Source organism: Micrasema longulum, unplaced genomic scaffold (genome assembly GCF_059751315.1).
Source record: "Micrasema longulum isolate JH-2025_06_02 unplaced genomic scaffold, ASM5975131v1 h1tg003233l, whole genome shotgun sequence".
NCBI classification, from domain to species: domain Eukaryota; kingdom Metazoa; phylum Arthropoda; class Insecta; order Trichoptera; family Brachycentridae; genus Micrasema; species Micrasema longulum.
Window position 1 is genome coordinate 1 of NW_028280318.1, and position 26,950 is coordinate 26,950.

The window sequence follows — 26,950 nt, forward strand, 5'->3', positions numbered from 1 at the left end:
TATCCTCTTTCTAGTGTGATGGTCGAAATAGAAAACAGGGGAGTACGTTTGTATGAAAAAAAAATCAGACCGCGTATTCTGTTTTATTGTATCCATTAAGTTGAAATAAACTTGTATTGAAAATTCCATGTAGAAGGCGTATTCTAAGTGACTTCTGACTAATGAGGTATAAATACAGCATTGCTTGAATTTTTTAATGGTTTTCACACTCTCATTAGAATGCTCAGCATTTTGTACGATTTTGAATCAATAGCCCATATTAAAAAATATTTTATGTAAATTTTAACGTCCATGACATAAACTAGTTGTGACCGAACGAAGTTTCGGTTTCAGCCAGTTTCATCAAATAAAACGAGTTTTGGGTGAAAAAATTCGGCCAGCCTGCGGTCGAGGTGTTCGGATTACGTTTGGAGAAGAGAGAAGAGAGAAGAGAGAAGAGAGAAGAGAGAAGAGAGAAGAGAGAAGAGAGAAGAGAGAAGAGAGAAGAGAGAAGAGAGAAGAGAGAAGAGAGAAGAGAGAAGAGAAGAAGAGAGAAGAGAGAAGAGAGAAGAGAGAAGAGAGAAGAGAGAAGAGAGAAGAGAGAAGAGAGAAGAGAGAAGAGAGAAGAGAGAAGAGAGAAGAGAGAAGAGAGAAGAGAGAAGAGAGAAGAGAGAAGAGAGAAGAGAGAAGAGAGAAGAGAGAAGAGAGAAGAGAGAAGAGAGAAGAGAGAAGAGAGAAGAGAGAAGAGAGAAGAGAGAAGAGAGAAGAGAGAAGAGAGATTATTTTTCAGAGCGGTTTAAAAACGTATACTTTGAATTGGCGCCAAAACGACCATCCAGATGCCGAATAGGCTTGTGACGTCACGCGTTATGAATCCGACTGACCGTTCAAACAAATTCATACGAATTTGTGTAGCCCACGTGTTGTTTTTGTTGTAATCGGTTGTTTTTCACTGTTTTAACTAATTAACGCGCATAAAATGTCTTTAGTTATAAGATACAAGTACTGTTTAGTTCCGGTGTGCACAAACACTACGGTGAAGACACCAAATAAAGCTTTTTTGGCCATTCCTAGTATCTAATGCGGAAAAAATGTTTGAACGCATTTGAACGTTATGAAACGAGATGTTAAAAAAAACAAATCACTATATTTTTTTCCGTAGGATTTGTTCAGTACAAAATACTAAATTGAATGATGTAGACTGTAAAAATTTACTATCAGTAGGTACTGAAATTAGCACTTATAAAGCTTGACTGGTACGACAATACTAAACTTGTTTATTCTTTGAACCTTATTGTTTATATTTGTATTATATTTCTGTACTTATGTTACTATGTTACATTTGTAGAACTGTTTTTTCTAAATAAAAAAATAAAAAATACTAAAAATTGCTGTATGAAAACCTACCTTATTTATTTGTGAAATTTATTGCATTTACAAAATGGCAACTGACCTTGAGATGCTGGACAGTCTTCATATTTCCAGGAATCTGTTATTTCCTAGACTTCATCGCAAATCAACGTCACCGAGTACGCTTTGGTTCTAACTTTATGTTCTGGGGTGACTCGACCTTTTACCATTCAAATATCTCCCGTCCGTTTTATTTGAACGTAACCTATGGCATTGTCTCCGTAATTTTCCCTAGCTGATATGTTAGAAGTAAATCACATTTAATAAAAAAAGCATTAACACGCACTCGAGCAACAGAGATGTTTACAAGCAATGGCATTTTATGGGTTATGTTGTGTCAAAGTCACGTTACTTCCCCTTTGCATTAAATGCAAATAAATAAATACATTTATAGTACATGCAAATAATACAACTATTTAAATGAATACATTCTAGAAGCAAACATTATATATTTCCTTACCTTACGGCCTTTACATTTCTATACTCGGAACTTAAAAATTTTGTATTGGATGAGAAAAAAATACCCATCATGATTATATCTATTTTGAGCAAGTTATCGGATTTTCCTTGTAAAAAACCAATGTCAGTCATAATGCTATGGATGTTTATAAATGAAAACAAAAAAAAAAGCAAAGGAAAAGACGAAATTCAACTATAAAAAGCCACAAGCCGTCCGCGTCGGACGATCTCAGTATAAGATTTGAGTGAACGTAGGATCCATAAGTCACGTGTGACGTCATCAACCTTTTGGCCAGTTACGGGCCGTTTTATTTCTATCAAACTTTAAATAGGAAATTATAAATGAAAACATTCGTTTCAGATTTTTTTAGTAAAATGCTCGGAATCGTAAAAATATTCTTTAAATACTGAATACATTTATAATCATATCCCCAGTTTATGAAAATACCCTATGTTTAGTTTGTTTAAAAAGTTCTTTAGCTGCTGTTAGATAGGGTAGGTCACATACTAACTTTAATATTTTATTTTGCTGTCTTTGTAGTCTGTTCATATCATTTTGATTTCCTGTTCCCCATAGTAGTTGCATATAACATATTTCGGTTTTTACATAGCCTCATACATGATTTTTCTTTATTGGAATGAATTCTTCCGCGTTGCACTTATGAATCTCATTGTTCTCCCTGCGCATGCGAGAGAGGGGATTATAATATCTTGTATTCGCTTTCCGTTGATGAATATCTGCCCCTTTTATCTAAATGTATGTACAGACTACGATAATACCAACACGGTAAGGGAAATCTATTGAAGTAGGAGGTGGGTGCTTACTGCGATACTCACTGCGGTGGGCCTTGTCCGCCGGGTCGCGGCGGAGCAGCACGCGCCGCCGCGCCGCGCCGCCGCTGTCCACGTCGTGGATCACGATCCTGATGGCCTCGCCGTCCACGGACTGCTGCGCCCGCAGCGGCGCCGCCGCGGGCGCCGCGTGCGGCGGCGAGCACGAGCCGCCCAGCGCGGGCACGCGGTTCACCAGCGCAGATATATCCGGCCTATAGAAACAAAAAAAACAAAAAAATTTTTTTTTTAATTATTGACAGAGTTTTCAGCTAATTTTTAACATACATTTATATTTATTGCTGTGCACACAGTGCTTTGTTGGTTTAATAAATTATATAAACATAAACTTAACACAGCTCCAATTACGTACACAACACAATACACTCGTATAATGCAGGATTGAGAACACTCAGACATCGGGAAATATTTAAACTGCCTATGTTTTCAAATAATGCTACATACCACACACCTATGGCCCGCATGTGTCGGGAATATAATATATGCTGCCGAAACAATAAAATTGACATTTTTAATGATACTCTCTCAGCTTTTGCGAATAATCTCTTAGGAATAAATCTTATTCAATAAGTACACACGTACAACTTGTTTTTTATTGCATTGTATCCTGTATAAACAAAAATATAAAAAAATATGTATGACAACTTAACGTATAAATCTATTTTGTGTAATTCTATAATTGAAGATATGTATGCATGTTAAATTGTATCGACGAATGCTTTCAAATTGTATGTTTTCTAGTATGTATCTTTGTTGAATTACCTAATAAAATAAAATAAAATAAAATAAAATAATACAACAGGGAAATATATATTTTTTTACATTTTTAAATTAATGAAGCTCAATGAAATACTTTCTAGTAAAAAAAATTACTTTTTGTTACTTATAAGTAGCATAAAAAATATTTTTAAATTTGTAATTTTGAATTCCTACAAAAACGGTAATTCTATTGGCCATGCCCCTAATACGTCACGATTTATGTTTATTTTTTGCTGACCATTCTAATTTGTTTCGAAGATTGTCACACATCTTGACGTCACAACTATCAAGGCCAAACACGTCGCGTTTTATGAGTTATGTATTAAAAAAATAATAATATGAAAACATTTCTCCACAATATCCATATTGATATTAAAAATATAATTAATTATTCTAAATCAATTTTATATATTTTTATCGGTATTCGTAGTATGTGATTCCAATCGTGGATCCTCACTAGGGCCAAAAATAGCAAAATTCTGAGTGTTGAGAATAGGTGTCTCAGAAGAATCTTGGGTGTGCGGTGGTTTGACTTTGTGAGGAATGAGGTAATAAGAGAACGGACGCAGCAAACTCCGGTGACAACTGTCGTCAAGCAAAGGCGATACGCTTGGCTAGGCCATATACTGCGGATGCCTCCTGGGAGCCTTGACAACGTTTGCCTACTTTAAAAGGCATCAGGTTCTCGACGTCCTGGACGTCCACTACTGACAGTTCGCCGGCAGTTTATATCAGAACTTCGGAACGAGAACCTGACTTGGGAGGACGCAAAGGAGTTGGCGGCCGACAGAGATGCATGGAGGGTCTTGTGGATACCATAGCTAGGGAGCGGACATGGAATGATGATGATGATGAGCTAATATTAAAAAAAAAAAAAAAAACGCTTTTATGCATGTGCGTAATAATAATAGTTATTTGGCATTTTAAGGAAAAAATCACCATTACATATAAGAAATTATATTAATACATAATTATACGACTGAAATAATTTTTAGTCTTGTAGTATGTTTTACTTTATAGTATTACCATATTGTAAATGAAAAAAAAACATCTATTTATATTAGAAGTAGAAAAACATGAATTTATATCTAACCAGCCCCGGGCCCGTATTACAATGAAAAGTAAATATTTATCTATAATTTTATCTACAAAGTAAAATTAAGTTTTCTTTATAAAACTTGAATGTGTATCCATTTTTTTCGAAACATGTTCAATTACAGATTACCGATGAAGACACTTTAAATTTTCATACAAATTTACACATTTTTAGACCTAAATATCGAAATTAATTTATACCGTTTCTATATGTACCTACCGATGAAGATAGCGGTTGTAATCGCGGCCGAGGACCACAAAATAGTCAAATGTATTAATTAGCCTTATCCTCATACTTATTTACATATTACCCGCGGCTTGCTCGCGCGGAATTAGGGAGAAATTATTTGATTAATTAATTTTGTCGTTTAAAAATAAGAATTTTCCCGATGGGATGATATATTTTTTTGGTATAAAAAGTAGGCTATATCGATTGCTGGCCCTCCAAAACCATACAAAAAATACAACGATTTGTTAGTCTATGGCGACGTAGCGTCATTATTCGGTTTTAATACTACCTAATTACTTTTTTTTCACTAAATTTTTTACCGAGGGAGCGAGATGTTTTTTCTTAGTGAAAAGCAGTTTATGACACTAGACTTGTCACCTCTCTGACTATATATTTTGCAAAAAAAGACAATGTCACTCCGTTGCACTCAAACACACGTTAGCATTTATAATATCATAATACAGTTATATAGTTAGATAATTTATATGGCGCCATTTTTGTGAAAATCACTTCAAGGCTCTGTACAATAAATAAATATCCCAGCACGTCTTGCAGCTACAGAGCGTATGGACGGTTGGGATTCTTGTTCATCGTTTTCAATTAATATCAATAAAAAAATATAACAGATAGGAGCTAGATTACATGGACTATTGGAATTCCAGACCCCATTTACAAAATTAAGGAATTTTAAAGTTGATATATGAAAGCTAGATAACCAATCTGCGTGCAGCTACAAAGCGTATGGACGAGTGGAATCTCAGCAAAGTTAAGATGATATTAATAAATTTACAAAAAATAGAGCATAGTAGTAAATTTGTCAAGTGTTCATGCCAAGAAGTAAGCAATAAAAAACTAAATAAATAAAGCACTGTTTATACTTAATGGTTAACGAAGGGAGATAGAGTTTATTGAGTAATTTGAAACAAGGTTGATTTATACAACCTCGTACCAAAATGTATTTTGGAACCAAAAATCACAAGTTCCTTTTAATTAAAAATAGTGATAATGAAGACGATACAAAGACTCCTGAATTCTAATAGGAGAACTTGAGTCCACTGATATTCTTAACACGTTTCGGAGGCGACTTTCTATCCCCTGTCTCGTATTCCCAGAACGCCAAGTATACGGCTGACAAACCACTCGCAAAGTGTTTGATGATCCAGGGCCTCATGTTTATTGAAGACCTTGTTGACCTCACGGTAAAGCCAAAAGGGAGACTTGTCCACACTCTAATTAAATCTCCTCCCCACTCTTAGGGATCCATAAGAGAAATGCTTACGGCTAAATGGGACCTAATAAAAATATTGACATCCGACCCTTAGAACTTGATATTTTTCCAAGCCTCTTTAGTGACCGTAAAATAACTTGGTAATGTTGTTTTTATATTTTATAAAGTAAATTTCACGAGCTTGTAAAACATTTCAAAATTTAAATTTAATATATTTTAAAATTGACGACAATCAGTATTTTTTAAAATTATTATGAAAACTATCTAATAAAAAATGTAAATGGCACACTGGATGAAGTGCATTAGCTCATTTTTTCAACTTTACTAGAGGCATATTTGATTTGATTTTAATTTTAATAGATTTACGGTTAAAGTCCATTTGAAAATATTATATTATAACGGAAGCAATAATATGCAGGAACATTAAACTAGAAACAATAAAACAACTTTAAAAAAAAGGAAAGAAAAATAAATATATTGCACAAATATTTTGGGAAAGGCTTAAGAATGTGAGCAAAAATGGGAGATTTCAATATTAACTATTGTATGCTGATGATGCCGTGCTTTTTGCTAACAACAAATAAAAACTGTAATTCTTGGTAAAAAAAGTCTGAGATGTATGTAAGGGAAGCAATTTGCTGATGAATGTCGATAAATCGAATGTGATGGTTTTTTAAAGAAACGAAAGTATGACTAAATGTGAAATCACTGGGAATGGTTATACTAAGACAGGTAAAAGCGTTTGAGTATCTGGGAAGTATGTTTACTAGGGACGGAATGACTGAGAAAGAGAGGAGGGTGAGTGCCGGGAACAGAGTGAACGGTGCACTTAAATCAACCTTGGCAAATTAATGTTTTATGTAAGAGTCAAAATTAGCAGTTTACAATGGAGTGCTGGTCCTGATCCCGATGTATGGGACCGAAGTATGGACTTGGAAAAACAGGGATGAAAGTAGGCTGAATGCTGTCGAAATGTGATCTCTAAACTAAAAACTATGTACGATAGATGAACAAATGCATTAAGCATTATCAACAAAACCAAGAAAGGAGCTCTGCGCTGGTTTGGACATCTAAAGCGAATGAACAGCGAAAGAACGGCTAAGAATATTTACAATGCAAATGTTGATGGATGCAGAAATAGAGGAAGACCGAAAAAGACATGGCATGACCAAATCTAACAAATATTTGAAGATGGGCATGTCAAAAGTTGGAATAATCGGCGCGCGTGCATTAGAAGATGTATGAATGTAGAGGAAGCGGGATCTGTATGCAAATATAGGGTGATGTGGCGTTTTATCTTCTCTGTCTACCCTTACGAGGAAACGGCGGAATAGTTTGTTTGTTTTATAGGATCCAGGTTGATTAGGGTAAAAATAATTTATTTATGATATTTTTTTAATCACACATAAAGAAAGGTTCGAGAAAATTCAATGGACATTTCTTAGACATCTTAACTGGAGATGCGGGTATACCGATCTCAATTATATGTCTTCCTGTAAAAAGTACCACTAGCTTACTTTAGAAGATCACCGTCTACTATTAGACATGGGGGTGTTTCATGACATACTTAGTGGACGCCTTGATAGTCCGGCGCTTATGTCGGAGTTATCATTAAATGTCCCCGGCTACCACACCCGTCACACGTCGAGCTCTCTATTTCATGTGCCAGCAGTTCGTACGAACTATGCCCAAAACTCTCCACTTATACGTTTTGCTCGTGTATATAATTTGAACTTTCCCTTTATTGATCCATTTGATTGTAAAAAATAACATTTAAAATGCGCGTCTTAAAACATACTTTTTTGTCTTATACTTAGTTTCAATAATAAAGTCTTATTTTATCTTATTTTATTTTATTTTATCTCTAATTCTTAATACTTTATATATATTTTCGACACTTGACACTTGTGCATATTTACACACATGTCCACCCTCGTTCCAATATAACACCCACTCACCCACCCTCTCACTTACTTACACTCACACAAACACACTAGTATGTATTGTACCTGTATTTAATGTATTTCTGTGGACATCTGTGATTGGTTTTATTCTCTGTATATTTTATTTGTTATATTTTTGTTAAATGTATTACTGTTGATATCTCCAATAAAATGAAAAAATATTTTTAAAAAATGATGATGACGATGCTGATAGCGGCGACGACGGCGACAAATAAGGTAAAGACAGGTGTGACGTCACTTACAGCTGGCTTCCTCGCCTGCGCATCCTGCGGTCCTCGTCCACGAGCAGCGTTGGGGGCCGGTCGGGGCTGCCGGGCTCGTCGTCGGGCGCTATCCGGAAGGAGGCGCGGCGGGCTGGCGGGGCCCCGAGGCCGGGCCCGGCCGGGGCTGCGGCCCCCAGCGCCTGGCCCACTAGGCCCGGAGCAAACACGTCGTAGGCGGAGGCCCTGGAATAAAAAAAAGCGTGCGGTGTTTTCAGAACATCAAATTTAGTCGATGACAAATGAGGCAATATTTTCTATTATAAGCCAAGTAATTAAAATGTCGGCCTCGTGGTGTAATGGTCAGCGCATTTGCCTACCATGCAAGAGGTCTCGGGTTCGATTCCCGACAGGGTTAATATGAAAAATTTATTTAATAGGGTGTTTTCTCACTAAAATATTTCATAGTCCCTGGACTGGTACCTGAAGCGTCAGACTGATCATCTTATCTTCATGTTACAAAAATGATCAATATGCGCTGCGATTGGTGTACTAATGCAGTGCCCTATACACCATTAGGTGTGGATAGGGAAAGATGAGAGATGATGAATTAAAATTACGTGTATAACAATTCAGAAAAAACATCTCGCGTTGACATATTTTTAAGCAGCAGCTTTCCAAAAACAATCTTAAACTTTTCTAATGATAGTAAATTACAAAAACAAGGATTGCCGACAATCGACATGAAAAATTGTAAGAAGGTGCAAGAATGTAGAAGAAGCGAGTAGGGTGAATTTATTTTTCGCCTATTGTTGTCGTTGTTTGAATTTGAATAATTTTATTTTCGTAAAGTTTTAAGGACTGAAAAAGGAAACAATAATTTATAAGAACAGAATTTAGTACCCCGTTGTCCTAAATCAGTGTTTTTCAACCCGTGGGTCACAACCAGCGTGGGGTCGCAAAGTTTTGCTTAGGGGTTCGCGGTTGCAAGCACGGCAAACGTAAAAATCAAACGTTTGTCCGACAACAAAAATATATATTTTTTTATTTTGGTTTACAAACAGTTAACAATACATACGAAACTGGTTTATTAATCACAATTTTATATGTTTAGATATGGTTCACCAATTTTAAGTGAACACAACATGCACAAATAACAAAAAAAATGTTTTTTATTTAATTTTTTTATTGATTGACTATTAATTATCTAAATATCATGGAAATTATTAGAATTAATTATACTAACGTATTATTGAAATATATTTTACCTTACTAACATAAGGGACTATCTGATTTTGTGAATTGCGTTAAGGCTGTAGTCTGGTAAAACGAACGCAAAATTAGGAAATCTTACGATTTTGCCATCTTAAAACGAATATTTTTTTTATCGTGCAATAATTAAAAAACATAAATACATAAATTAGATAAAAAAATATTGTTTAAAGGTATTTCTGTTAAAAAATAAACTCAAAAGTTTTATGTTACAGAAATACCTTTAAAAAATATTGTTTGTAAAAAATTTATGTTTTTTAAATTTTTTTATTACTGCGCGATTAAAAAAAAAACATTTGTTTTTAAATGACAAAAATCGTATGATTTCCTTTTGCGTGCATTTTACCAGACTACAGCCTTAAGGTTCTCCTATAAATATCAGCATGACTTTTTACATAATTGTATAATCTTAATGTACGTAATAATGCATTCAAGTGCGCCATATTATTATTGAAGGTTGGAAGATAAAATGTAGTTTACGATCTCAATAACCAACTGGAAACATTCATTAAACAAAAAAAAAATTCCATGAGAAAACTGTGCCTATTTTTGTAAAATCGTCAAAACGTTGTTCTATGTTTGAGACTCAAACAATTAAGTTATTTTCTAAATGGATCATATTTCCTTTTTTATTTTTTATTTCCACCATTGAAAAAAAAGTTGTTTTAATAGGTGCCATGTGTCAAATAATACATAATTTTATAGTTTTCATAGCTTACATTGCGAGCTCTGGATATTCTTCATCCAGAACATGAGAATTAAATTAGATTTTAAGCATGCTGTTTAAATCTTATAAATCAGCTGCGCCCACTCCTTCTCTTGTACTTGATTTCTCGATTAATAATAATATGGTCTAAATAGAAAAAAAACGTCCTAATTGAAATCATTGATTAACGCACGAGAGTACAATAAAATTAAGGTTCTGGGGGCACCGCCCTATATTTTTTTTCTATAGGAGTCGCGTATTAAAAAAGGCTGGCTATCTAATAACATGTATTTACTTAATTATACAAAAATAAAGCGACGGTGGTTCAAACTATATAAAAAATAAATATTTCATAAATTCAAATTAAAAATAAGAATACAAATAATATGGACAAAACAAGGAGATAGTGGGAAGGAAATTGATGAAGAGTGGTGGAGGATGACTAAAGGAAAGTGGGAGTAGAAAATTTCTTTCAATTATATAAATTTGTATGAAAATAAAAGGCATACCTCCTCGGCATAGGCGCCGGGAGCCCTAGAGCGTCCCCGGGCGGCGGCGCCCCCGCGGCGCTCGTCTCGTCGTCGCAGGAGCGCTGGCGGGGTACGCGCGAACCGCGGCGGGAGGCGGGCGCTGGCGCGGGCGCGACGGCCGCGCGCGGCGGGCTGCTGGAGCGGCTCTGGGCCCCACTGCGCCCCCCACGGGCGCGCCATTCCAGGTCGGCCGTGCTGCCGCGAATGGTCTGAGTGCCACCTTTTAACTAAAACAGTAAAGGAACATAAATCTCCTATTTTCTTTATGATATCTGTCGGGAGGCGTTGGAGGAACTACTGACTATTGAAGGAAGACAAACGTTGTGTTAAAAAGTTTATCTGTTTGTGGTCAAACTTTCGTTATATTTTGTGAAACAAAAAAATAAATGAATTTGTATAAAAAATGTACTTTGGCGTTAACAAATTAAAAAATAAACGAATTAAAAAAACTTTTCATTGCGCCGGCAATATTTGTTAAATGATTTTTCGTCGATAGCTTTTGCGTTTTAAAGACGGTAGGATGATTTGAGATAGCGGTATTCAGTCATGTAGTTACAATTTATCACCTCAAGCAATTCTACAGTAGTTCGAAGGGGACCTGCATGAATAACATGGTTTAAGCGGTCTTCATCGAAGTTCATTAGTCGTCCGAAACGCTCCATGTCTTTTGGGTTGAAATAACCACATTTGAAACTCAAAATCCATCTATGAGCTGTCCTTTCTAAGTGATTTTTTTTACAAAAACACGAGAACGTAAAAAAAATACATTTCTTTTTTTCAAAGAAACCAGATGAAGATAAATTATGATAAACAGAATAAAAAACACGGTTTTTTACAAAAAAAAAACGGCCTTGAATAAAGAAGAACTCTTTAGGCGAACAGAGACAGAGAATCCGAAGACCACCCTCGTAAGACGAGAACAAAACAAGAGAACGTGTGCCTCTAGCAGTGGAAAGACACGGCTGAATGATGGTTAATTTTAATGCTATTAACAAGTTCAATTTATGCGGATTAATTGTTACCTTTTCGAGCTCCTTGAGGGACGCCGGCGACACGTCGGAGTGCCGGCGCAGCTCGGGGCTGCGCGGGGGCGCCAGCCCGCCGCCACCCGCGGGCCCGGGGGCGCCGAGGCGCGCCTCGCTGTGGCGCCGCGACAGCGCCTCGGCCGCCGGCACCTCGAGCAGCAGCGAGTCCGTGCTGCCGGGCTGCGGCACCGCGGCGGCCAGCCGGGACGCGAGCTTGCGGCGGCAGACTGAGCAGCACCACTCGTCCTGTCGAAGGAGCACATACACTCGTATTATTTTATTATTATATTTACTGTAGCAAAACCATAACGTAGTTCACAATAAAATAATGCAAGTATAATAATCGAAATTTTTCTCTTTGTAAATACAGTAGCGGCGTTAGGGTAGGGCGCGGTTGGGCGACCGCCCAGGGCGCCAGATATAAAGGGGCGCTGCAGGCGCTCCATTTTATCCTCTCGCTCATCGAGTAAGTTCAACTTACTCGTAAATTTCCTAAATCTAGCGACAAACTCGTTATAGTGGCCCATGATGAGCCTATAACTTCTCTAAAAAGGGAATTTTTAATTTTAATTTTTCTACAGCCATTTGGACACTACCTTTATTTCACTCAATGAAGGATTCGAAAAGCTAAATGAGTACTCAAAATCTTGGTCTTTTCTGTTCAATATAAAAAAGATTCCGGAAAAACCAGACCTCAAACTCTGTGGTAATTTCCAATTGAAATTAAAAGTAGATTCTAAATCCGATGGAATGGTTGTATGTTGTATGTGTATGTGTGATGAACTCACAAGTCTGAAATTATTTTTGCCTGATCAGAATGTAGTTAATCCCGTCATTGTTTTGAATTTTATGAAAGATCTTAACTTACAAGAACTGTATCCAAATGTATGGATAGTGTTGCGAATATTAATCACTATACCTGTAACGGTTGCTAGTGGGAAAATGAGTTTTTCTAAGCTTGAACCGATAAAAACTTATCTATGATCGACAATATATCAATCTAGATTGACAAACTTGGCATCTTTGCAATCGAAAACGAAATTTCGGAAGACGTAAACTTAAGTATTTAAATAAAAGAGTTCGTTGATAGAAAAGCTAAAAAATTAAAAAAATTATTAGTATTTTTTTAATAAATGGTTATTTCATTATAAACCTTGCTTTTTTTCGTATCGGTTTAAAGGGGTGGAAGATAGGGGGTGCCGTAGAAATCCCGCCTAGGGCGCTGGTAGTGCTAAAACCGGCCCTGAGTATATATATATACACTAGATGCAGCACTACATTTCAGGCAATATAAAAAGATACTTTTGACAAATTACAATAGTGTTGTGGCTGTCTTTTTTCTTTCGATTTGCGATATCGATTTTCAATAATTTTCCGTCAGATGGGGTAAATAGAAATGGGGTTTCATGACTCAATAGCTGAGTACTTACTGAAAACAAAATAAATAAAGTAAAAAAAAGCAGCAATGTTTGAGTATGTCCAAATGCTTGCATACTGGCTGAATTTCCTCCCTAGGGAGTTATTCATGTTTAAATTTATTTCAACAGCGAGGGAAAACATCGTTGAGGAGGGAATTTGGAAGTCTGGGCATTTACAGGGCTTATGAGCTGTTATTGGATAGTTTAAGTGGCCTCATCTCCCTAGGGAGGAAATCCAGTCTGCAAGCATTTGGACATACTCCATTATTGTTGAATAAGAAGAAGTATAAAAATTGGAAAATTGTTTTCAGGCGTTGCCTAGTAGGTGATTTGGTTTAGTCGGATGAATCTCACCGACATAATAAAGGTTTCAGCTTTTTTACTTTACAAAAGTCAACAGATGGAAGAGTTGAGGAAATTAGGATGTTTACACATGGGCAGAAGGGTGAATGTTAAACAGTGTGTAAAATGGCCGCTTAAACCAGCCAATGACAGGTAACAGGCCCTGTAAATGCCTAGACTTCCATTATAACTTCTCAACAATGTTTTTCCTCTCTGTTGAAATAAATTTAAATTAAAAAAAACAGGTTATTTCATTGTTTTACTTGGTAATTTAACATGAAAACACGAATCATGGTAAATCAAAATAATACAAAAGAAAAATAGATAATATAACTCCCATAATCGACTCGGCAATAACTATTCCGACGTTGCTGATATTTTTCACTTTAAGTATAATTTATATAAATCAACTCTATTTAAACATTTCAAAGATGATGAACGGTAAAATACATTTTTTAGATTATAGTGCTCTCTATGTTTACTTTTGTATGGGTACTATGGTGTACCATATTTACGTGTATACTTATTTTATAAATTTCTTTAATTGTCATTACTATTACTATTTTTTAAATGATTTTTTTTGAGACAAAATAGTTTAATTGTATGTAATATACTTATATTTTGTACCTTTTAAAGAAAAATATTTATAAATTATTTTCCTTTTTAAATTTTATCTGCACACATTGTTTAATTATTTTTTTATATATAAATATGTTCCTTATACAAAACAGCTGTATTATATATATGGTATTTATGTAAAATAATACTTTTATATTTAATTTTTATTTTTTTTACATTAATATGAAATGTTTCTATTATTTTTAATATGTATCTTTTTAAGGTAAAAGGCTCTGCGTGCCGTGTATATTAATAAATAAATAATAATTATTGGTCGACTAAGATATCATAGAAATAAAAGACGAGTGATATTTTAATCCAAAAATTTGGAAAATCCAGTGACCTTAACAACCTTACAAACTTAAATGTTTTAATGATAACGCGAACACAGCAACCCTTAAACGATTTTACAAAAAACAAAAAATACCGGTCTCGAAAATGTAGCAAAAGCAATGAAACCGGACACTGAATATTTCAAATTTGTGGATTAAAGTATCACTCGTCTTTTATTTCTATACTAAATTACAATGAACTTCCATGAAGAATTTTTACTTACAAACTTAAAAGACTACAAAAGTAACAGAAATAGCTATGTACGTTACGATTACAATTAAAAAATGATTGTTTTATTTAGAATTACTCGGGAGTATTATCTTTTAACATACTGAGATTGGATCACATAGTAAACATCGCGGGTAAAATAGTTATTTATGACGTTCGGATGGACGGTCTAACATTTAGCTAACAGAAACCAGTGTCCCTATATATGTATTTAACTACATTTCCTAATCAACCGTCAGATACAGTATCAATGTCTAATGTGAAAAATTAACGTAAAGACAATATTGCAATCACAGCGTACACTCCTTTTGTTTTTATCTTTATTAACGTCAATACAAAACTGATTGCACTGAGTAATTAGGGGAGTTTGCTGGAGGTGGGGATGATTAGTGGTGGTGAAAATAGGCAATACGAAAAAATAGAGCTAAAGTTACTCATTCGTAAACATGTCTCATTTCCAGTGACCATCATGCATAATAGTTTATTTTATAATTTAAAGTTCAACTTTTTTTATTTGGCGCATAAATAAGTACAACGTCAAAATTATCATAAATTAATTTATCGTATAACGAACTCCTTTAACACGCACAGCGGTTACACCATTGATTAGGTTGAGGCGTTCAAATTTATATGCTACCTACTGGGCTCTGACTAAGATATTGCAATGCCTGCAATACCAATTATTGTCTCGGCCCGATAATAACAACTAAACTGATCGTGTGTGCATGTGCTTTTGATATTCTCACCGCGATTGCGAATAAGTTATTTTTGCGATCAATAACTCATTAAATTCACTGTGTAGTGTAATCGTCAAGTTCCCCTACTTCCTGACCACAAGATCTGATGTGATTCGGACTGCCGTGACAGAAGTTTCAAACAATAAAGGTGCCAGATCTCAGTACAATGTAGGTAATTGCAATCACTGTATTTAGAAAAGTAAATAAGGATAACGCATCCCGCGAACCAGACCAGTTTGAAATTCATCTGCCAACAGGCGAGTTGTGCGATTACATAGTATAATTCGATATTTAATGCAAAGTCGATATTGTTGATCGATAGTGAAGTTTTTTGGTGGTACGACACTATTGCGGCGACTCAACAATAAAGTACGGCATTTGTTTCCTACACTTAACTGTCAATATTTACATGAGCGTGCACACGTTAAAAGTGTCTTCTTAAGTTGCCTGTAAAATATGCATCCATCTTGTGTTCCATTCAACTGAGGTTCCGGAACTTAAATCGTGTTTGATGGGAAACAGTGTTTTACGCACAGCGGTCAGCGATTGTGAAGCCGTGAAAAAGGGCGCAGCATACAGCTTTGAATTTACAGTAAACTGGCATAGGCAGTTAGTCTTTTTTACACTACTACGCATTTTGCACGGCAATTTTAATGTGGCATGACGCGACAACGCTAAATTTTAGAACAAAATTTGAATATATCGTTCTATAAAGCATCACATCTATTAAGAAATGGATGGTGGAGGTGGGTTGCGCACGGATCGATGAGTGGATGAAGCCAAATAGGTAAAATGTATGCACTGTTTATGAAAATTTTTTAATTGGTCTATATAAATATTTTAGTTTTTTATTGTTTATTATGTTAATTATAATTAGGTTAATTGGACTTATTACGTTTTTTTTGTTATTATTATTATGTTAACTTTGTTAAACAGCTAATCTTAGGCATGTTTCAAATTTTGTAAAATGTTTCCCTCGGCACGGGACACCCCAGTGAGGGAACATTATTCTGTATGAAAAAAGAATACAAACAATGTAAAAGTACAAATAAATAAATAAATTAAATAAATAAATTATGCCTCAGTGTTTTTCGAATTTTATGTACGAAAATGTGTATATTTGTATGAAAATTTTAAACACCTGCGATGTTAACATAAAATAGTGTATGCATTTTAAATTTTTCATTTGGAAAATAAGATTTTACTTTATAGACAATTGAAGATAACCCTGTTGACATCCCATTTTCATACGGGCCCAAGATACGGAGTCAACAAAATTATAATATTTATTTTAATCTTTCTGCTTTCGGTACTCGCTATAATTTTTCTTCTTTGTATACCTATAAACGTATACCTACTCGTATGTTCCATTAATTTTGTAACCAGTAAATCCATAATTTTTTAACCTTAGAACATGCTCTACTTTAGTTAGGTGGCAAATATTGTGAATCTTAATTGCAAAAATACATTACTACATAACAACATAGATGAAGAACATTTTATAGAAAGGAATATAGAAGTCTGGGCATATACTAGGTCTTCGACCTGTCATTGTATGATCTATGTAGCTACTTTACAAAATGTGTAATATTTACCATTTTGCCTTTGTTTAAACAAATATCGGTTTATATTTGTGAAGTTAAAGAACTAAAACCTTTATTGATGCGGGTGAAATTTGGATTGAATTATTTCACCTACATACTAAGCAATTGTTATAATTTTTTTTTGCTAATTGCTAAAACAAATCATATGTAAATAAATGTATAAGGCTTTTTTTATTCTACTGGATAAATCTTCAATTCTTCTTAAAAGGGAACAATAAACAAATGGGTTTTGTATAACCAAGGGGTAAAGATTATCCTAGTACGAAATGTAAGGCGCTATACATTTTATCCACCACTGTTTATTAACGAGTCAGGAAAAATACGTGCTAAATTTTCTTCGAAATGTTTTAGGCCCAAAGCTGGGCGATAAATTGAGCCGCATTTAATTCTAGAGTCCTTTTCCCCTTATCCGTTCTGAGGAGCACACAAAGATAAGGCTGACTTACCGAACCCATGGTTAACATGTTTTTAAAATGAGTAAAAATATACCACCATAGTAAAAATGTGTCCATCTCGTAGTGTAATGATTAGCGCATTTGCCTGCAATGCAAGAGGTCTCAGGCTCAATTTCTGACATGATTGACATTAAAAATATATTTTAAAATATGTTTAAACAATTTAATATCATTATTTATATGTAGGATTTAAGTTGCTGAGAATTCGAGTTCCTACCCCAGTTAGAGATTGACAAAGAAGACACGAGGTTGCTGTTTAATGCGTATTTATTACATGTCAAATAAGATACAGCACTTGGTTGTGTAGCGCGAGCGTAGCGGCGATGATGGGTTGAAGAGACTGCACTTGAACTACATGCTGGAACTGAGTGAATTCGTCGAGCTTGACTGAAGTGAACTGAACTTGTTGGGCCAACTGACTGGATTTGTGTCCTGTGGTCTCTTTATAGACCACATTCCTTTGTAGATCATTTCTTCATGGTAGGGACGATGTGAATGTACTGCAGAAAATGCTCCCATGCAATACAAAAAAGTTGCATCATACGAATGCATTGGATTCGATAGAAAATAATGACATTACATCGTCGGTTATTGGTCTACTTCAGGTGAACTAATTTAACACGTGTGTGTCATCGATTATGGACTATAGACCCATAATAGAACAAAAATACATTTTGATAAAACGAACTATTTTTTAAAATTATATATTTATTTATTCATATCTTCTTTAGATATATCATTATTCTGTACGTGTGATTTTACTGAACTCCTCCTAAACGGCTTAACTGATTTACGTGCGGTTTTCAGCGAAATGTAGATCTTTGCGCTGCGTGTGTTCGTAGGTATTAAAATTTTTAATCTAATCTATAAAAAAAATTTAGAAGCATAAATCTTTTTTTCATCGACCTACCAGGGTTGCGTTTGACGAGAACGCATATGAAAGAAAATAGAAAGATGTTTTTTTTTTGCGTTTTAAAAAAGTTTGTTTTTTAATGTTCACAACATTCACTTTTTATGGATCCCAATTAGATTCTTTCCTTACATTCTTTATAATTTCTTCCTATTTATTTATTTTAACTGGATTTTTGGTATAACTAAAATTATATTAACTGACATTCAATACATTTTTGAAAATCGCATAATTGAATAAAGTGCAACTCCTTTGGTGAAAAAAGCCGAGTTTGACATTTGCAAAAAGAATTCTATATTTGACAATGAATTATTATATATTTTGGAATTAAACGATAAACAAGTATCTAGGTACCTACATAAATTCAATATTTGAATATTAATAATTTTTATTTTTGAAATTCAATCATAATCAAGAACTAAGGTACCTACTTATCAATGAAAAGCCTTGTTCCAAGCTAATAGCAGGCATGCCAACGTTCGGTCAGGACAACGTCTGTCAGGTCCGCTAGTTTTTTTATAAATTACTTCAAAAATCTTAGTTAGGATATGTTGAATGAGCCTTTCCGCGATATTTATGTATGTATTAGATCCCATAGTTTTTTTGTCACAAGCATTTTAGGCAGACATGAATGTAAATGTTTGTCAGTACTGTGCATGTAGGCTGTAGGCGTAAGTGGGAGGTCCGAAGACAAAGTACTCTCGCGTCCGACTCGGCATGGTAGGGGGTTTAATTGGATTTTGAGTGCCTAATATGGATAACAAAGTAATCGGAAGCGCCCTAAACCGAAAGCTTTGACTCGGAAGAAAGTGGAAATTTTCCGAAATGGCCTGCTTTTACTTTTATCTCTGATAATTTATTCGCTTCTGAAGAAAGAGCTGTGAACCTCCAGGTACAAGATAAACTCGCTTTATTTAAAGGCTTTTGAAGTGTGATAAAACGCTAAAAAATCATCTAAAAGTTACCCAGTGAAAGCTTTCTATTCTGTTTTTCTTGTTACAAAATTGGTGGCTTTATAAGTGGATGTAAGTGCGTTCGTAGAAATTTTCAAGATTATTATTCTTGTATAAGGTTTCATTCTACTCAGTTAATGATATGCACTGAATTAAAAATCAATTATGAAGTTCAGGGGTTTATTCAATTTTTTCATTTGTTGTACTATGAAACCATGTAAATTAAGATGTATTTTTATGTCTCATTTTATCATTGCTACTATTTTTTAAAGTTTTGTATATTTTTAAAATACTCCACGCGTTACGTCACAACTTTGGTAAGTTGTTTGAATGAGGAAGCTCATATAAAAAAATATTCTTACGCGTGGTAAAAATTAGAGCAATAATTTGTAGAGTGAAATTTCTTGAAAACATTAAAAAAAATACTGCTTTGCACGACGTCCCAAGTTTCGAATCAACCAATGAAAACAGTGTTGCAATGGATTTTCAGTTTACGGTAAGTCAATTGATGAATCAGCAGAACTCATCAAAAAGAGGGGGAAGAGAACTTTAGACGTCACAAGCGGAGTAATTTCAGAAATACAAAACATCAAAAAATCTTAGCGTTGATAATAGGGTTCATAAAAATATATTAATTATTTTTTTTTTGCTTGACTTAATAGTCTATTGACAAATAAAATTGAAGGAAACGCACTGAACTTTTACATTGGTAGGTTGGCTTCCCGGAAAATGAATCTATCACAAAACTCTGTCATTGGTTGATTTAGAATTATTTTTTTTTCATAAATTTTAGAGAAACTTCGCCGTACAATTATGTGCTTTAATTTTTTACCAAGTGCAAGTAATCTTTTTTCATATCCAATTTCTCGTAGCAATGAATTTCCTCATTGTCTTTTAAATATTGTGATGGAATAACGCATTTTTATTAAATATAAATTTCTGTAAAAATACGCCACCACAGTAGTCCACAGTAAACCGTAGCATATTACACGCTCCTTGATTGTGGCGAAGATGCATTCTTTTTGTTTATGTTTGAAACTACAAACAGAAAACAAACCATCAGGCCACTCACCCTAAGGAGTAGACAGAGATGATAGAACGTCATATCATTTTGTCTGCATACATATCACGAACCTTTACATTCAAACATCTTTACATGCACGCGCCCCGATTATTCGATTTTCAACATGTCCATCTTCGAGTATTTTTTGGGTGGGTTATTTTCAATCTTTCTCGTTTTCTGCATCTTTCAACATTCTTAACTGTTATTTCATCGTCCACTTGCTGTTATGGCCAAACCAATGCAGAACTTGTTTCTTGGTTTTATCGATATCCTTATCTCAACCTTACATCATGCACGTATCTCGACATTTGTGCACCTATCGTGAATAGTTTTATCGCACCTTTGCCCAAGAGATCGCATTTCGACAGCGTTTGGCCTATTTTTATCCATGTTTTTCTAATTTAAAGAAAAAATTGCATATGTCTCAAACAATTGATTGGTCAGTCACCGGGATATTTATAACACCAAGGTTCCTTTTGATACAAATATCAAATAACTAAATAATTTAAGTCGATTGCAAATTTACCAACATTTCTTGAGAAAAAATATTCTGAAGCAGAAGCGTATCGAGTTAAATTTCCGCCAGTTTCAAGAAAAAAATTAAAGAAAGATTTTTTAAAAACTAATCTGGGTGTTGTGGTTTAACCATTTATATTTATGACTATCATTCGAAATGAATGTTTGTATGTTTTTTATAGACTCAATAACTACTGGACCAATTTACATGCTATTTTTTGCACAAAAAATTAATTTACCTAAATTAGGTTTGTAAATAATAATATCTTCAATATGTTCATCAGAAAATAAATTAGGGGCGAATATGTGTTTTTCATCAAACTTCCAGGGTTACATTTGACTAAAATGCGTATTCAAAAAAATTCGGAGAATGTTTTTTTTTGTACATTAAAATAGTTAGTATTTTGACGTTTACAAACATCAATTATTTTTAATGGATACTGAATTGATTAATTAATCATTTTTAATTTCTTTACAATTTCTTAATTTCTATTTATTCATTTTTTTTAAAGGATTTTTTTATTTTAACTGACATTTGATACATTTTTTAAAAACGGATTCTTACACAAAATGTACTGTTGGTAAGTAGCGCAGAGTTTGAAATTTGTAAAAAGAATTCATTATTTAAAATTGAATTTTTTTAAGTTTTGGAATTCAACCATAAACAAGTATCTAGGTACCTAAATAAATTTAATATTTCAATATTAATAATTTTTAGGTTTGGAATTCAATCATAAACACTACCTAGGTACCTACTTACCAATGAAGTCTTTTTTTGCACGCTTTCAACACATCATTTTTCTTTTTTATAGTTTCGAATTAAATGTCAAGCTCACGTCCAAACACGGCTGGTGGTTAAAAAATGACTAAATTTGCGTTGAGCATGGATTGAGTGTCATAATTTTAGAGGGCTCAGGGTAAATCGCGCTTTGACTTTTCTTCATTAACACGTATTTCCGTCTTTTCTCCGTAGATTATGGCACCAGAGCAGTGATTTTTGCTCGATTTTGATTTGAGCACGACGAGGACTCTTAGCCAATCAAACAAAAAACTCACCCTTATTACGAATATATAAATACCTCAAAAAAGTACAAAATAAATTACGTGTGACCTTATTTACGAAAAACGTTCGTTCAACCAGCTAATAGCAAGCAAGCCAACGTTTGAGCAGGGCAACGTCTATCGGGTCCGCTTGTTTTTTTTTATAAATTCCTTCTAAATCTTTTCTTTCCCACCCGCTGACAGGCCTACACGCTTAGGGGCTTATTCCTTTAAATATATACATGTATATATATTTATATTATTCGTGTAATCAAAAACTAAAAATCTCATTGAAATAACATTATGAAGTTAAATAATTACCGCATCTTGGTTTTCGTCAAGTTTGGAATAGCTAGCGCAGTCTTCACACACCCTCTGTTGGCACTCTCTACAAGTTTTGCTGTAGTCATCTGGTTTAAAGGACTTCAGGCATACTCTGCATGCTCCTGCTCGACTTGGTGGCTTTGTTGGATCTCTGCAAAAGAAAAACTATCATCAGATTTTAAGAAATATAAATGTGATTCCTGTCCAGGTGAAAAAAAGAATACAATTATGCATGTGAAATAGAACCAGAACCCAAGACGAGTGTGGTAAAAATGGCCCCGGTAAAAATCCTTAAAAAGGAAAAATGTTTAAAAAATAACATGATTTTTTGTTTTTTAATTAAGTACTTGCTTTAACGTAGGGCTGCATCAAAGCAGAAATTTCTTTTGAACCATCTCCAGCATAACATAGTCCTTCAACTCATGGGGCGCCCAGATCAGAGATCCACACTCAAGTCTGCTGAGCGCCAATGAGTTTTAAAAAACCCTTCATAGATCCGGGTATTTTACTAGTTTTTTAAGACTTCCAGGTTTTTTTTTATTATTTTCATTTTTGAATAAACAGAAAATTACAATAGTAACAGTTTTCATATTTTTTTCGCGTGACGTCAGATAATTTGTTTGGCAAAGGTTTAAAATACGTATATTTTGAATTACCAGAAAACGAGACTTTATGCGCCCCGTGGGACAAACGGCACGAATGACGTTTCGGCGCCAAACTTGTACGCAATGTTTATTAGAAACTGAGTCGGCGGTCGTAACGCGTGACGTTAAAACGACGTGATGCCAATTTAGAGCCGTTTTGTATGAGCTCATTTTTAAACCAAAAAATTATAAATGAAAACTCATTTTGAATACATCTATAGTTATAACAATAGAATTGTAAAAATCGCTTCAAAATATCTTTTGTATTTTTAACGTTATTTCCGACCAATGAAAATAACCAATTGGTCCGGTAGGCTGGCAATTTACGTCTTTTTCTATTTGACTTTATTGTTTTTTTTATGTGTTTCCGTGGATTTTAATTACTGTTTTAACTGAATACTTTTGTTTCATAAATATTATGATTATGATGGGGTATTAAATTATATTATACGAAATCACAGACTATGAAGCTGATTATTTATAGTAGAGTTATACATCACATTGCTTAATTATTATACAATAGTGATGGATGAGAATTAATAGTAGCTATATTATAATAAACTTCATAGCCACCTTAACATAACTCTCTATGACGGTGATGGATTGATTCAGGAATTCACATTTTCATTTTAAGCGGAAACGTAAAATAGTGTGTAATTTATTTCGTTTATATTTTTGCGAACTTTTGTGTGACTATGTCACACGAGTCTAAATATAATACAAGACCTGATATATCTCTCCTATTTTTTTTAAATAATGAAGTTGCATTTTGCAACAACTGATTAAAATTTCGTTATTATTTTGATCAATTATAAAAAACAGATTATTAATGAATATACAAATATATTTTTTAATGATGTATTTAAAAAAAAAACTTGTCTTTTGCTTAGTGTAATACGACGTTACAGCACCGTTTGCAAAGAGATTTTTAGCACAGCCTTTTAAGAGCCAATTGTGTAAGCGTATTTTTTTATAAATATTAACAACATAAACGTTAATATATAAGAGGCATATCCAGAAAATAAGACTACTAAATTTTTGTTTATATTACTTATTTTTTCCCGTGGTCGCCTTCCCGTTTTATGCCGGTTGTAAGTCGTGGCACAAGCTTTTTGATGCGTTCCTCATAGAACTCTCCCGCCATCTCCTTCGTCCACTTAAGACCTCTTGTTTCACCTCATCATCGGTTATGTTCGGTAAGGTTAGGTTAGGTTAGCTTGTTTCACCTCATCATCGGTTAGAATTTTTTTCCACCCATGTGAGTCGTCAGGAAGATGACAAGATGAAAATCTAAAGGCGTTAAGTCAGAAGAGTATGCAGGGTGGTTCAAAATGTCTTAAACAAATGAGTTCAAACCGTGCAAAAATTTCAATCGGAGTTTTTCCTTCCGCAAGAAGGAATCTTATGACAGCGCGCACCTCGCACTTGGCGGGATTTCTTGTTGACATCTTTTACAGTAACAAACACTACGAGACAAGTTTTGGTACTAATGAGGGTTGCCGGTGCTCGTTGTGTTCAGGGGATCCCCCACTACCAATCACTGTTGCCAAATTTTGGAAAAAAAACAGTACTCTTACTTTCTGGATATGCTTCGTAATTTGATAGAATGTAAGTAAAAGCATATAAAGAACTTATGTCATGTCATTGTCTGACTTAAACAATCACAAAATAATTTATGAACATATTTCCTATTTATGTTGTTGTATTTGATAGAACAATAAAATGCTTTGTGGTCAAATGGTCGGTGTCTTTGTCCACCTCCTGGTCTGATGGTCGCGTGTTTAACCTATCATGTAAGAGGTCTCAGGTTCAATTCCCGACATGGTTAAAATGAAATGTTTATTTGAAAAGGTGTTGTTAGGCTAGAATATTTTATAGCCTCTGGACTGGCGACGACGATATACATTTTTTCATTAATTATGTTTTTGTATTTTGTGACGTAAAAAAAGTACACTACTGTACATATACATATTACTACATATATTAATATATTAAATATATTACGACATATATTAATACATTTTTTGATTTCACATCTCTTTTCAAGGTCCAGCAAAAAAATTGTATCTTCGAAATCAATATTCATATTGTAGAGAAATGTTTTTATATTTAAATGTAAAAAAATAAATTTAATAAAAAAGTGTTGCTAAAAAAACGCGACGTGTTTGACCTTGTAAGTAGTGACTTCAAGATTCGTGACAATGTTCTAAACAAATTTGAATGAGCAGGAACAAATAAACATGAATCGTGACGTATTACGGGCGTGGCCAATGGAATGACCGTTTTTGCGGGAATTCGAAATTACAAATTTAAAAATATTTTTATCCCACTAATAATTAGCAAAAAAATATTTTTTTTACTGGACAGTATTTCATAGACCTTTATTACTTAAAAAAGTGTCTGTATTCAGGCGGAAAGGAGAAAAGAGAAATTAAATTTAAAATATATATATATATATATATATATATATATATGTCCGCTTCGCACAATAGTATATATTTTTACGTCACAAAATACAACAACGTAATGACGAAAAAATGTATATCGTCGTCGTTCAGGCGTCACTATCCAAAAAATTAATACAGCTGAAAAATTTAGTATGCTTCAGGGGCATGTATACCAACATAAACTTTGAAAAAATGGGTCAATCGGACTCTTCAAACCCGCAAATTAAAAAAAAACCCGTTATTTTCTGAACACAGATGTGTGCGAGATCGTACTTTAAAAAATGTAAATCATTTTGATCAGAAAAACTTGCTTTCAAACGGCGATTAAATTAAGTGAAAAAATCACATTTATCAACCCTAAATTTTTGGTCGGCGAAAAATAATTTATCTTCATTTTTATTTCGTAATTCGAAGATAAACCGAGGTGGCATATGCCCTAAAATTATTATTGAAACCTTAATATTTCAAGCCCGCTACTTTATATCAATCACAGTTTATTATCTTCGTTAGGGTCGAAAAGACTCCGCCAAAGATTATTATATCATGACTGGGGATCATTTAAGGGATCGAATTTTCCGGGGGCTGGCTTTACGCTAATGGGCGCATAAGACGTATCGTATTCCTAAGGACGTCGGAATATTCTAAATGCGTTTTATCAAAGAATTTGCAATAAATTAAAATAATTAAAACATATCGTATTTTTTACACTACAGGGCAGACTTATCTCCACTCGATTACCCCTTTCATGATTTTTACGTGAGAGTAGCCATCGAGTTGAAATCGCTCGTCCAGAGTTCTGGTTCTATTTATTGAAATAGAGACGCGAATAGAGCGCGTTCGCTAACCATGATTGAGGTCCTGGGTTCGATTCTTGGGAGGGTGGATGTGAATGTTTTTGGTGACTCTTTTCTTTTTACGGAGTGACATTTGGCGTTCATCAATGGAACTGTAAATGCCAAAGTTTATTTTTTTACAATATTTTGAGTTTGTTAAAATGTTTGTAGACAAAATACTGAATTGCACCCCCTTGAGAGTCATTAAGATTAACAAATCACAACAAGGATGGAGAACATTTTAGAGGAGGGAAAATGGAAGTCTAGGCAGGGTTTATGAGTTGTCATTGGATGGTGTTATTATTTATTTATTTATTTTATTTTTTCTTTGCATTTTACAATATCGAAAAATAAGTGCGGATATAAGAACATTAATTATGTCAATAAAAATGAGAAAATTATCATGTCATGCTATTCATTAAAAATTAAGCTATTTAAATCTACATAATCCATAATTTAAAAAAAAAATTCAACCGAAACAAATTTAAATAATTAATCTCCATCATGACTAGTCCAACTCGTTAGCGTCCACGTCGCGAATCCTGGACAATGGGATCACACGCATAACGGTGTGATCACAGCAGATAACGAGAGGATAAAAGGCGAGTGTAACATTTACCATTTTGCCTTTGTTTGAACATCTACATTTCTTCTATTCTTCTATTTGTTGATTTAAGTGAAGTCAAATAGCTGAAACCTTTATTGTTGTAAAAAAATATTCTGATTAAATTATTTCACATACTAGGCTACGAACGCCTGGAATCAATTTTCCATTA

At 34.1% G+C, this 26,950-nt stretch overlaps 1 protein-coding gene across 1 annotated transcript; it reads right to left on the reverse strand.

Annotated features, from left to right (window-relative positions):
- Window positions 1-2,516: 2,516 nt before the first annotated feature.
- On the reverse strand, window positions 2,517-24,342 carry LOC148270953 (uncharacterized). Its single transcript, XM_088242005.1, has 7 exons — window positions 24,251-24,342; window positions 22,248-22,401; window positions 11,708-11,954; window positions 10,663-10,861; window positions 8,218-8,421; window positions 2,633-2,894; window positions 2,517-2,528 (listed from the first exon to the last, which is right to left on the reverse strand). The coding sequence occupies exons 1-7, from the start codon at window positions 24,340-24,342 to the stop codon at window positions 2,517-2,519; spliced, it is 1,170 nt and encodes a 389-aa protein (XP_088098131.1).
- Between the last annotated feature and the right edge of the window lie 2,608 nt (window positions 24,343-26,950).

What these genes read in the sequence shown, in the direction of transcription:
- LOC148270953 (XM_088242005.1), bottom strand. Translation starts at nt 24,342, where the DNA reads ATGTCAACAAGAAATCCCGCCAAGTGCGAGGTGCGCGCTGTCATAAGA. An exon ending in TTGACGAAAACCAAGATGCG is followed by an intron (nt 11,955 to 22,247) that starts GTAATTATTTAA and finishes CTCCTTCGACAG; the next exon opens with GACGAGTGGTGCTGCTCAGT. An exon ending in CGCAGGCGAGGAAGCCAGCT is followed by an intron (nt 2,895 to 8,217) that starts GTAAGTGACGTC and finishes TTGTTTCTATAG; the next exon opens with GCCGGATATATCTGCGCTGG.